The sequence below is a fragment of the Arvicola amphibius genome, chromosome 9 (assembly GCF_903992535.2).
Source record: "Arvicola amphibius chromosome 9, mArvAmp1.2, whole genome shotgun sequence".
In the NCBI taxonomy this organism is placed as follows: domain Eukaryota; kingdom Metazoa; phylum Chordata; class Mammalia; order Rodentia; family Cricetidae; genus Arvicola; species Arvicola amphibius.
In genome coordinates, this window is record NC_052055.2 from 25,816,996 (window position 1) to 25,830,425 (window position 13,430).

The 13,430-nt window shown below is 40.4% G+C and overlaps 1 protein-coding gene across 2 annotated transcripts in view; it reads left to right on the plus strand.

Annotated features, from left to right (window-relative positions):
* Window positions 1-267: 267 nt before the first annotated feature.
* The window catches only part of Efr3a (EFR3 homolog A), an 83,672-nt gene continuing 70,509 nt past the window's right edge, over window positions 268-13,430 (plus strand). For both annotated transcript variants that reach the window (XM_038343354.1, XM_038343355.1), the window contains exon 1: window positions 268-473. Coding sequence is in view for 1 of the 2 variants with exons in the window: in XM_038343355.1 (XP_038199283.1) it covers window positions 464-473 (10 nt within the window). In the remaining variant the exon portion in view is untranslated. The remainder of the gene's footprint in view (window positions 474-13,430) is intronic.

A 13,430-nucleotide genomic window follows, 5' to 3' on the forward strand; every position in this document is an offset into this window, starting at 1 on the left:
GAAGTTACTACACCCAAGACCATCGTCTTTACCCTCACAATTCTAAGGTGATGCACCGTAAGCAGGCCTAAGCCAAAGTAAGACAGATCACCAGAAGTGAAACGAAAAGGAACCTCGGAGATGATACACGGAGCCTTCTCACTTTCCACCCTGTATATGCTGGTGCAGCAGTAGAGTAGAGCAGTCAGGACCCGGGGGCGGAGCTTGGGCGCCTCGGGGGCGGGACCTCCCGGTGGCGACGCGCTGACGTCACCGGCGTGGGTCGGCCCAGCGCGTCGTCGACGGGACGCGGAGCGCGGCCGGTGGTTTCTGTGGCCGGTCGGCGTTCGCTCGCTCGGCTCTTCGCCCCCCGCCCCGACGAGGCGTCCGTGGCCGGGCTTCCGCAGTCATGCTGCGGTCGGCGAGGCTCGCGCGACTCCTCTGAGTCCGGGAACGGCGGCGAGCACGGCGGGCTCGGGTCGCCATGCCTACCCGTGAGTGTAGAGGGCCGGGCCGGGCGGGGAGCGCCTCCAGGAAGCGCCGGTCAGCCGGCCAGCCCCGAGTTAGTTTCGCTTCACTTCAGCGTCCCCTGGGCGGGGTCCGGGGGATCCCAGTGCGCACTCGGGGAAACTGAGGCGGAGCGTTAGGGGAACTGATGGCGGCCCGTGGTGACAGCGTGCTAACGGGGATCCGTGCGACCCGGGCAGCCCGAGCTAATCCCGGAGGCCCAGAGTGACTGGAGAGCATTATGGCCCTGAGGTCGAAGCCTGTGCTGTCTTAGCGGGTCTGAGGAACCGACTGGAACCCTCCCTACGGCCATAGGCCGGGGTGCCCCCAAGTGTGTCAACCTGATTACCCCTCCACTGTCTTCAAACGCAAGTTTGGTTTGCCTGCTTAGCGTGGGACCCGGGCTCTGCTAATAGCAAGTGTCCTAGCTGTCCTCTAGGGATGCTGGGTTTGAGATGACCAGGTAGTGAAGGCTTTGAGAGAGACACTGTACTACGAGGTACTACAGTGCTACCAGTGACCCAGATCCTCGCAGTGAGCCTTTAAACCCAGTGGCCCACATGGATTACGTGCAAACCGGGTGGCTGATCCCCGACCGAGAGGCAGCATAATGCTGGTGATGGATTTGAGATTCTTTGCAAGTAGGGCCCCTTGAAGTGTGTCCTGATGCACAATCTTTACAGACTTGTGAATGTTTTTCTCGGAATTCCTAACTAGTTCTGCCTGACTTGGTTTCTGTTAGACATACCGAGTGTGTGATTTCTAGACAGTTTCAAATGTCCAGTTTTTTTCTACTGTTGGGAGAAAAAATCTTAAGAATAGAATTATTTACTTCATAGTTGTGTCAAATCTTTGAGATCTTAATCACTTTTAACCCCTCAAACACCAAGTGGGTTTTATTTTCACATTATTGTGCATTTCTTACTTTATTTTTCTACTTGATTGATTCAGCCTGGAGGAATACACACTGCCTTTGAGTTCATGGCCATTATTGTCAGTTTCTTATTTCTAATTTCATGTTCAGCTATTCAAATATTTGAAATTGACACCGTAATAGTCTTTCTGAGAAAAGCAGAAAGGAGAAGGATAAACGAGTTGTCTCAAAAGATGAGACGTCATGGGGGATCGTCTGGGTAAAATGTCCATCCACATTCTGTAAAATTTTCAACCTTTAGCTATGTGTTAATGCTATGTAGTTTTCTAGATAGGATGCTGGAAACTTGTAGTATTAGGATGCTTGGTTTATTTACTCTGTCCAGTGTAACTCAGGTGTCAAATTGCATCCCATGAGCAGAAGGTCAAGGGAAAGGTTTTAGTTATGTGTTAATATTAGGTAGATTCCTTAGAGAGGATGCTGAAAACTTGTAGTATCAAGATGCTTGATTTATTTACTCTGTCCAGTGAGTTTGATGAATTCAGGTGTCAGATTGCCTCCCATCAAGGAAAATGTTTATGTATCATTCATATTTGTTGCTGTGCATCTCCTGTAATTGAGGAGAGACTGATGTGGATAAGGATACAGATCTGAAAGAGTAGCTCTTCTTTTTTTTCTCTCTTGATGCTCAGAGCCCTCAAGATGTCTGTGATAGTTTGGTGGGCAGGAGTCTAGAGTAGACTGATAACATACTAAGTTTATAATAAGCAGACACTTCAACACAGTGTATGATGAATGCTTTTAGGAAAAAAAATGAGGTCTCATAATGTTTTTTTAAAAGATGTTAAGTGCGGGGGCTTATTGGCATGTTCAGCCGGTTAACCTTTAAGAGTTTTATGAAAAAGCAAATGCTTTTCTACAAAATTGAAGGTGTTGAAGAGGGTCACTTTAGGCTCTTGGGTTCTAGATTTCCACAAGCAGCTCATAGATAAATAATTCTACTGCTGGTATTTATTATTCACTCTCAATTGAAATGGCATTGATAGTAGAAGCCAGCTTCACATGCTGGAGCCATGCTGGCCAAGCAATGAATGTGGTTTCGTGAGCCAAGGACTCCTTGAGAAAGCAACTGGAAGGATGTCTGCCAGGAAGGTGCCAACATGAAACAGCTCTTTTTCTTGTCATTCTGTGTTTAGTCTGTTGTTGGCTGACTTTTCAAATCTAGATTTAATAGACTTTAATTTAAGATTTTAATTAAGTAGACTTAAATTTATTTATTTATTTATTTATTTATTTATTTTGGTTTTTCGAGACAGGGTTTCTCTGCAGCTTTAGAGCCTGTCCTGGAGCTAGCTCTTGTAGACCAGGCTGGTCTCGAACTCACAGAGATCCGCCTGCCTCTGCCTCCCAAGTGCTGGGATTAAAGGCGTGCGCCACCACCGCCCAGCTAGACTTAAATTTAATAGCTTTTAATTTTAAAGGGTTTGAGTTGGAAGGAACATTGGGGTTTCTTAGTTCTTTTTGTTTGTTTTGTTTATTTTTGAATATCAGGAGACTAAGACAGATTTTTTTCTTTAAATCATTATTTTATTTTCTTTTTAGACAGTGGCTCATTATGTAACCCAGGCGAGCCTAGAACTTGTGATCTTCTAAAGGGTTGTAGAAGTTTACTACCATGTGTGGGGTTTAGTGAATTTTGATGGCTTCCATGAGGTCATAAATGGAGTAAAACCAGTACCTAAACACAGATCTGGCCTCTTTAACCAGTGTCCACATTGAACACAGATAGTGTTTATTTCCCTTAGCTAAATAAAGTTGAACAAACTGTTTTATTTGTTTGCTTCAGTTACATTAAGACAAAAATGAAAACTTTACCAAAATTCTATGAAAATATCTGTAAGCTTAGAGAGATAACCTCATCATTTGCTTTGATTTAAGTCTTGCCACAGGAATCTGGGAAGAAAGCTTTACATTGTGCCTGTGTGCTAAGTAGATGCTCTGTTGTAAAGGCATGGATTTACATTAGCAAATTGCTTATATGGAAGGGGCTTCCATGTTTATCCACATCTCATGCATGAAAACAGGTCCAAAAAAACATGCTCTTCTATGTGAGAAATGGTTATGTATTGGCTGGGGGAATGTAAACACTGAACTGTTGTTTGCTATTAAACTGTGCTTTCAGTGTGACTAATGCTTTCTTTTGGCATTTAGACATCAGCATTGTTATCTAGTTAGGTTAGTTAGACTGTGGTAATATGGACATCTCCCTGTTCTTGGATAAGGCTAATTATATTTAACTGTTTTTCAGTGTCTTACAGAAGAAGTGCCAAATGAAGCCTGAAGGATAGTTGATAGCTGAAGTAATTTTTCTTAGAAACAAATTACATGTATTAACTTTGTGTTACTGTGACAGGCCTGAGGAAGAAACAACTTGAGGAAAGATTTAATTAGTCTCTTGACTTCAGAGGTGCCAGTTCAAAGTCCACTGAATCCATTGCTGTGAGGCCTGCGAAAGGATAGAAACAGCATGGCCAGCAAGCATGGCAAAGGAACAGGAGACAGGCATAGAGGAAGCATCCAGGGATGAGATGTACCCTTCAGAGGCCCACCCCTCAGTTACCTGCTTCTGCCTCTCAGTAATTCATTCAGTTGTGCCTTCATTGGTGGATTAATTTTATTATTTACTTTAGTACATTCATGTTCTGTTTGCCACATTAAAACTCACAGCTAGCAACCAAGCCTGTGGTTGGTGGTTAGTGTTGCCAATTTAACAGACTCTAGAATCAACTAGAGGACATACCACTGGGCATACTCCTGAGGGGATTATCTTCATCAGGCTGTTGGGATAGAAATACCAGTCCACTGTAGGTGGCATCATTTCTTGGGCAGGGGATCCTGACTTGATAAAATCAAGAAAGCTTTCTGAGCATAGCATGGCTTGATCACTCCCTGCTTTCTATGCCCATATTCCCAAATATTGCTTATAAACGTTCTTTTTACATTTAAAGGGGGATATGATATAGATATAAATAATTTACATTGATATAAATCTTGGTTTACTGATACTAATTTAAGGTCAATTTTGTTATATGCATATTTCTAATCTTGATTAAAGTATTGTGATTGTGTAGTTCATTTAAAAATGTAATATATAATTAGAAAATATAGGTTGTTAGTGGATAGTCAAGCTTGTAGTCATGTTAGATTTTCTAGATATATAGAGATATATTTCAGATAGGCATTCTTCATATCTTTCAAAGACTACAGAATATGGCTTTTTAAATGTTTTAATAACTTAGGGCTTTTCATGACAATGAGACATGTCTGCTCCAGGCAGCATCAATCTACTTCAAGAGGAAGATGAGCATCGAAGAGGCTCTTTAGCCATTTGGGCAAGAAAGTGCTCTTGCCTAGACTGTTCCATAAACTGGACATAAAAACCCACTACAAAAGATGACTACAAAACTTGCCTAAAGGTGAGATGATCCTTCGAGGTTTCTGATTCGTAAAAGAGTCTATGAGACATTCTACAGGATACAAAAAAAAGTGACTGAACTGTCTTTAAAATTTCCTGCTTCATGAAAAAGTCTGCAGGATACTATGGGCCTAAAGGCCAAAGATGGATGCCCCAACTGTACAAAAAAACTTTGGGTGACTGTTCAGACAGTGAGATGTCTCTGTCATTTCTAGAGATTTGGAAGTTGCTTACAATGTACTTCCTGTTTACTTAGGTAATATTATATCCTTCTGGAGTCTTTGATGGAGTTGAAGAATGGATAGTTATAGTTTTCCTTTGTTGTGATAAAAGATAAAATAGATATAAATATTGTAACTAATTCTTGCTTGATAACTGTTTTGTTATATATAATTTTACTATTTAAAATTAAAGTAAAAGCCTTTCTTTTTTGTTTAAACAGAAAAAGGGGAAATATGTAGGAGATTTTTCTGTTTGTGTGTTGCTTTCATTGGTTAAATAAAGAGACTGCCTTGGCCTTTTGTTAGGGCAGCCCTTAGGTAGATGGAGTAGACAGAACAGAATGCTGGGAAGAAGGGAAGTGTGGCAGACGCCATGCTTCTCCTGCCCAAGACGGATGCTGGTTAGACTCATGCCAGTAAGCCACAGTCAAGTGGCAATACACACTATTGGAAATGGGTTAGACCAGTATGGGAGAGTTGGCTAAGAAGAGGCTAGATATAATGGGCCAGGCAGTAATTAAATTAATACAATTTCTTTGTGGTTATGTGGTTATTTTGGGGTTAAGCTAGCCAGGTGGCAGGCTCCCCTCTGCCCTGACAAAAAGCAAGCCTGCCACTCCTACTACAGCATACAATGTATCAGTCACTTCAGTCTCAGACACTTGTTGCTTTGAGTTTTCTGTCATGGAGGACTAATCTCTTGAACTCTGAGCCAGAATAAACCCTTAAGTTGCTTTGTCAGACTATTTTATTACAGCAATAAGAAAAGACACTGAGAAAGAAAACTTTTAACAAAGGTCAGTGATCATTTAAACCATAACCACTTGCAAACTTATGCATTCATATTACTGCCTTTGGAACCTTTGTGTTCATTCATATTTATTCATATTATTGTTAGTCCATTTTCCTCCCTCATATTTTACCTTCTTTCTCTCCAGCCTTGTTCCTTCACCCAGAGTCGTAGCTGGAGTTTTGTATTTTTTTTTCTTTTTCCTCTCACAGTGATCTTTGCCTTGATGCAGCTTAGGAGATCTTGTGTTTCTTTAGTTTTTACACAGAGTCTCTCTGGGTATCCCTGGCTGGCCTGGAACTCGCTTTGTAGACTTGGGTGGGTTCACACTCAGAGATCACCCGTCTCTGCCTCCCAAGTACTGGGATTAAAGGTGTGCATCACCACACCACACAGAATTTTTGCTTCAGTTAGTCCCATTCATGAGTAAGCAGAGCTGTTTTAAAGATTATGTAAATGATAAGACTAGAGGAAAGGGGAGCCAGAAATGGAATGGTGTAATGTGCCATTATAATGCAGAGAAGCAATTAAGGACTGAAAATACACTCTGGCTGTCACAGTCACATTTACATTACTATTTGTAGACATACTAGCAATTTCTAACTTACTGGCTTTTTATAAAGACATGTCATAGTCTTCCTGTATGTTTTTTGATGTGTTAGACTATACTGGTATCTGCCCTTTATACTGTAAATGAGAGATTTTTAGCCTTTGCACCATTGATATCTTGGACGAGCTATTTTAGTGGTGGTGGCTAAAGGAGGGAGTGGTAGCAGGGACCTATCCTATGTTTTATAAAATATTTAGCGATGTATTTGGCTTTTATCTACTAAAGCCAGTAGCAGCATCTACTTCTTTCCTAGGAATCCTAAAATTGTAAGGAAAAAAAATTATCAGACACCACCATATATTCCCCTGGAGGACAACATTAAAATTATAACTTATTAAGAACTGCTCTAGTTCTGAATATTTAAGTATTACAGATCAAGCTGTGCTCAGAGCCTGTCCTGCTTTCATACCATTAGGATGGATGCTCAGTCAGCCTGCTCCCCAGAGATGTGTTCTCTGTCCCGAGAGAGGCTCAAACAGCCTCTAGGCCTGATCTAGTCAGCAGTGATCTATTTGAACTTGACCCTGGAATTGACTCTGATCTGGGTCCTTCAGCAAGCAGAATGGGTAGCATTTCTTTTCCAGTATCTCATTCTTTTCACCAGAATTTTGGATGATTTATACATCTTCCAAGCCATCTGAATCGCTGGGCAGATGAGGCTAGTTTTCTGGGGGAACTTGGTTTGTTTCTACTTTAATTTTGAACGGGCAACTTAAAAACAAAACAACTGAAGTTAGGTTCCTCTGGTTTTCTAGGGCAATCATGATGATGATGATGATGATGATGATGATGATTTATTTTTACCAGTTGTCCCTTACCTACCCACGTACATAAAAGGACAGAAAGCCATTTGTGATTTAGGAGTGAAACATTTTTTTTTCATGTGTGTGTATGTGTGTGTCAAATGAAGAGATATCATTGTTGAACATGGAATGGAATTCCTCTGACATGGAATGATCCAGTGTTCACCTTTGTTTCTGTAGTACTGTGTTGGGCTACAGTGGGCAAACCCAATTCTCCATAGGATATTTATTTCTCCTTAGTTCAGTTACTCTTCTTTTCTTTTAGGAACTAGGTAACCCAAATCTTGATTTTAGTAAAGAAGGTACCGTTACTCATGTATTTTCAGAGTATCTCTAAGTCACAGTGTTCTTGTCTGAATAGCATTTTGGTTAGAGGCTTCATTTTTGTCTGTCTGTCTGTCTGTCTGTCGGTCTCTCTCTTGCTCTCTCTCTCTCTCTCTCACACACACACACACATTGTGTGTTTTAATTATCTTTTAAAAATTTTATTCTCTCATATATTACATTCTGACCTCAGTTCCCTTCCTTCTTCTCCCAGTTCCTCCGCCACCACCTCCCCTCTTCCCCAGATCCACTCCTCCCCTGCTTCCCTTCAGAAAAGGGCAGGCCTCCCAGTGATAGCAATCAACATGGCATATTAAGTTGCAATAAGACTAGGTACCTCCCTTCATATTAAGGCTGGATGAGGTAACCCAATAGAAGGAGAAGGGTCCCAAAAGCAGGCAAAAGAATCAGAAACATCCCCTGTTCCCACTGTTAGGAGTCCCACAAGAAGACTAAGCTACTTTTATGGCATTAACTTTGTCTCCTGGGACTTTCTGCAGGAAAGTATTACCCCATTATTCTGTGGTAGTAGGGATATTTTTATTGAACTGTTGTTGAAAAGGAGTTTCAAGCATTTTCAGAAGTAAAATACATGAAAGGCCCAGGTAGACCACCAGCCACTTCAGCAAAGATGGACAAGAAGATAGGACAGCAGTTTATCCAGGTTAAAGATCTTACAAGTTTTGCTAAGTGAACCCTATTGAGAATGTAATGAAAGTTTTGATGATTCTTACTTAGAAAAATGCAGACTCTTACCCCAGACATTCAGTATAATCTGAAGTGACTTACACAGCTAGATTCACTAGAAAAATCAAAGCAGATCACCATGGGAGTGAAGACCATTAGTACTTGACAAAAATATACCATTCTAAGTATTCTGCTTTTGCTGTCTTCTGATTTTTACATGTTTTTTCCTTTAACTTTTCTTTGCTTATCAAATCTTGTAGTTATATGCTTGAATCCTCAGCATGCCTTTGTAAAGTTAATATGCATGAAGAATTCTAGCTCAGTCATGGACTCCCCTAAGATAAGAATTGAGGGTAGAACAGAGAGAATTTTGAGCTGTAGGATATTCAATCTAGTTGGCAAAGGGGCAGCTGAACCCAGGAAAATCTAGTGTGCAATCCAGCTAGGTCATATTTTGTCCTTAGAATCCAGGCCATCTGAATCCTGGGAGTGTGCTCACTCCATACATCATAGTCCTCCACGAAAGAAATAAGAGGTGAGGAAATAAGAATGCTAGAAATCATGACTAATGAAGGGGCCAAGACAGCTTATTAAATTATAAAAATGACAGCATTACTAATATAACTGAAAGCAAAATACTACCAGCCTTTTGTAGTTAAGCATACACACTTGCACTTACGATAAAAGAGTATCATGATTGATAAAGATTTGGGGGAAACATGGGTCCATTTCATTAATAAAAGAATGCAGATTAAAAGCCAAAGCCAATTTTGATCTGATATTTTGTCAGAAGCCTCTAATAATAACCTGCAGTGGAAGTGTTCAAAACAAATTGTTGGAGGAAGCTACTTGTTGGTTCCTGGCTGCTTAGCCCTGAAATAATCACACAGAAACTATATTAATCAAATCACTGCTTCGCACATTAGCTCTAGCTTCTTATTGGCTAACTCTTTTTTTAAAATATTTATTTATTTATTTATTATGTATACAATATTCTGTCTGTGTGTATGCCTGCTGACCAGAAGAGGGCACCAGACCCCATCACAGATGGTTGTGAGCCACCATGTGGTTGCTGGGAATTGAACTCAGGACCTTTGGAGGAGCAGGCAATGCTCTTAACCTCTGAGCCATCTCTCCAGCCCTTATTGGCTAACTCTTACATATTAATTTAACCCATTTCTATGAATCTGTGTATCGCCATGTGTCAGTGGCTTACTGGCAGTTTCGGCACATCTGACTCTGGTGGCGGCTCCATGGCTTCTCTCTGACTCCACCCTTCTTTCTCCCAGCATACAGCCTAGCTTTCCTCGCCTATTTCTGTTCTTCCCCTACATAGGCTCAAAGCAGTTCTTTATTCATTAACCAATAAAAGCAATACATAGATAGAAGGATCTCCCATACCAACAAATGGCCACAGTGCAGATCTATTTGGAAAGCAGATTAAAAATATATTATCAACTGATCTCGGGTTTCAAAAATTTCAGTTCTAGGAATCTATTCTTAAGAAGCAATTGAAGCAAAGCACATCAAGTTATTTTTGCACCCCAATGTTTTGTCATAGTAATATTTATAAAAAGTGAAAAGCAGAAAACTGTTCATTAATAGAGAATTGGTGCATATTGTTACTAGAAAGCATTTAAACAAAATATTATGCATTTTTTAAAAAAAGGTGCTCAAGAAGCCAGGATGTAATAATCCCAGCTCTTGGGAGGCTGAGTTAGAGTTTGAGGCAACCCTTGCCTCCATAATAAGATCCTTTCTCTAATAAACAAGCTAGACTAAAATAATACCATGAAGACACATATATAGTGTTTTGTCCCATAGCACAGACTGACCTGAAACTAGCAGTCCTTCTGCCTCAGCTTCCTGAATGTCGGGATACAGGTATGTGCTAGTATGCCTGGCAAATCCATTTTCTTAATTTGTGTTTTCCAGATTTTCTATAGTTAGAATTCTGTAATTAGAAAAAAGTAGATGCTTAAGATTACAGATTTAATACAACTTAAAAAAAAAAAAACTAAAACAAGACATTTAACTACTGAACAGGTTCTTCCTGCAGTCTAAAGATTAGAACTTTGAAAAACCAATCACATGGTGCTAACTATATAGGAAAGTAGTGTCTGGTATCTGATTGCTGTCAGATGCTCCGAAATGTAAGCTTCTGGGAATGCTTTGCCAAGTTTAGTGCAGTGTGTTGGTGAATAGGATCACAAGAACAAAGCACATTTATCGCTTGTCTTTTCTGTGTGAGGTGCTGTGTGATTTATTAAGTGGTAGTTTCAGTCTTGAAATCCTGAAGAGGTGAGATGAGTCACTGTGGGGGAGTTCATTTTATGGGAAGTTGATAGGTTTTTGTAGCATCTGTGGAATGATTGTCTTCTGCAGAGTGAATACAGTTTTAGGCAGGTGGGATCACAAAGTGAATGTTGGCAGTTCCTACTGTGATTAATGTCAGCCCTGTCAAAACTCTTTTGTCGCTTATGCCAGGTTCACTCAGCTCTTGAGATGAACTAGCTCTTGAGGATGTTCTTGTGCAAATCGAAGCCAATAATATTTTTCTTCTTTCCATGGGAGGAGTCCCATTCCTCCTTGGCATGTTCATCTCTTACTCTCTAACTTCGGATGTTATTGGTTGGCATAATTCTAAGTTTTATTGAAAAAAGGAACCACTGCTTTGGTTTTTTTCCTGTTGTACCTCCGAATCAAATTTGTCTATTCTAAAATTAGTCGTTAAACCTTTTTGCCCCACAGCCTCCAAGAGGAGTTCTCTCTAACTGCCACTATCCCCTCCTTACTTGATGAGTTATCCAGCTGTACCTTTTCTTCTCACCACCTGCACAACAGTAGTTTTCTGGATAATGCTAAGTATTCTTCATACTACTGTTCTCTAATGGGCATTTTGAACAGCTGTCTTGATAATACACCACCGTGTTCTCTGTGCTGTGGTTGCAAGTTAACTTTAAATGGCTCTCACTCCTGCTGAGCAGACAGATGAAGTACAAGGTACCACGTTTGTCATTATGATTGTTTGAATCTCAAAAACATGCAAAATGTACCTGATGAGCAGAGATCTCAGAGAACTGAGCAGAATGGCCCTTTTATGACATCTAACTTAAACTGATTGATTTTAGGAACTTAGGTAAAAGTATTTTTATTAGATATTTTGACTCATAACTGAGAGATGACAATATCTCTTAGGAATTTATAGATGCAATATTGTATTTATGTAATGGTTTGGTTTTAGATTTAGAAATATTTGTCAACATATTAGGACCAGCATGTTGGCAGCAAATCTTATCTTGACACCTATTTCAGCTTGATGAAAGTGGACATCTGGAGAGAACAGGCATTCAAGACACATGCATAGCTATTGAGCTTCCAGGTCTGAGTCCATAAAGTTTTCATGTGTTCTAGCTGGCCTGTGTAAATTTCAGAAGTCCAGTTTCTCCAATATGCAGTACTGATGAGAAGCAGATAGGTAACTTGTCCACTCTATATTATCTTTCCCTTTACTCCATCCTAAAATGTTGTTTGGCTTTAAAGGATGAAGTATACTTAGCACAGTGCACACACTTAGCCTTGTTATAACACATCAGCTTCACAAAATGGAACAATTTAGATCGCAGAAAGAGATTATAGAAAGATGGGCCAGTTATATTCATAGGAATTTTATTTACAAAAGTTCATTCCCTTGGTCTGGCAGAGGGTGCTTGTTTCTTTTAACCCTTATTGAAGGGTAGAGGAAGGGAAGCTTGAGAAGCCTTTGGAACAAAGGTTTTCAAAATGCCTTCCATGTGGGTGTAATATGGTTGTTGTCTGGTAAAGGTACTGAAGAAACTAAGCAGGTGGCCCACCCAGCTTCAGTTGGATAGCTTTATTCTTATCTCACTTGTGTGTTTAATTTCAGTAGGAAAGTGACATTGGCTACTTTTAAATAGTGAATAGAAAATATAAGATGTTTTAGAGTAAAAAAGCTCAGGAACTCTGAGGCAAAACCCAAAGCAATTTAGCTGATGGTGACTCACCCTTTTGGTCTAACAGTCTCCAGGACTGAATGTATTATAGCTCCTCCTTGTAGTTATTTCTGTCACAGACGATGTCAGTATTCTATTGGACTCACAGATGTTCTCTTTCAATTTTGTTTTTCTGGTAAATACGTTAGGGACATGTTTACTTAGTATTTTAATGCCTACATTTGCAAGGCACTACCAAGGTGGAAAATATAGAGTAGGATGAAGTGGTCTCTAACTTCAGAAAGGTTTTATCATTTATTGAAAGGCATGCATATAGTTATAATAAAGAAGGATATATATTGGGAGCAGTGAGACCCCAGATCCTGAATTTCTTGTAATCCCCTGATCTGAGTGCCTACAGCTGTTATGAGCACGAGACCTTCAGGAGTTCCTTATGGCAGAGTGGTTTCTGGTGGGTTTGGCGGGGGCGTGGCTATCTCTATATAATCTGCCCCTGAACACAATAAAGGGGGCATTCTTGGGGAATTCAAGGATGACCCGTGTTGCTGTCTCTCTGTCTGTGTGTGTCTGTGTATTTTAACCTCCAGCCCCTTGCCCGAAGCTCGGTAACTGGGTAATAGCGCACAAAGCGCAGACACGGGGGTGCGGTGCGCGGCATATATATACATATACACACACACACATATATAAGGATATATCTATCCTTGAGGATGGGGCTCTTGGAGATAAGAGGAGAAAGTGCTCTTGACACTAACAGGAAGATGAATAGATAATACTTTCAAAAGCCAGAGTGCCTTAAATGATATGACAGAAATAGTGAGCACAGCAAAAAGGCTGCTTAGGGGTAAATACTTGAAGCATTTCATATGAGTGGAAAAGAACGGTTAATTGAAAAAAGATTTAAGTCCTAGAAAATGTGAAGCTTAAAGGGTTGTGTGTGTGTGTGTGTGTGTGTGTGTAAATGTATACCAAGACACACACATGGGAGAGGGGGATTTAGTAATTCTGTCTTTTGTTCAACACATTTTTATTCAAAGCCCACTCTGTGTCACTTTTCTTAGACAAGATAGTGCTATCTTCATACTGACCATTTGGATGTCATCACAGCTGCTGTCTTTGTTGGGGAAGCACAGTCTAATGGGGAAGAAAGGTGTTGAGCAAATTTGTACTGACCAGATAGAGAGTT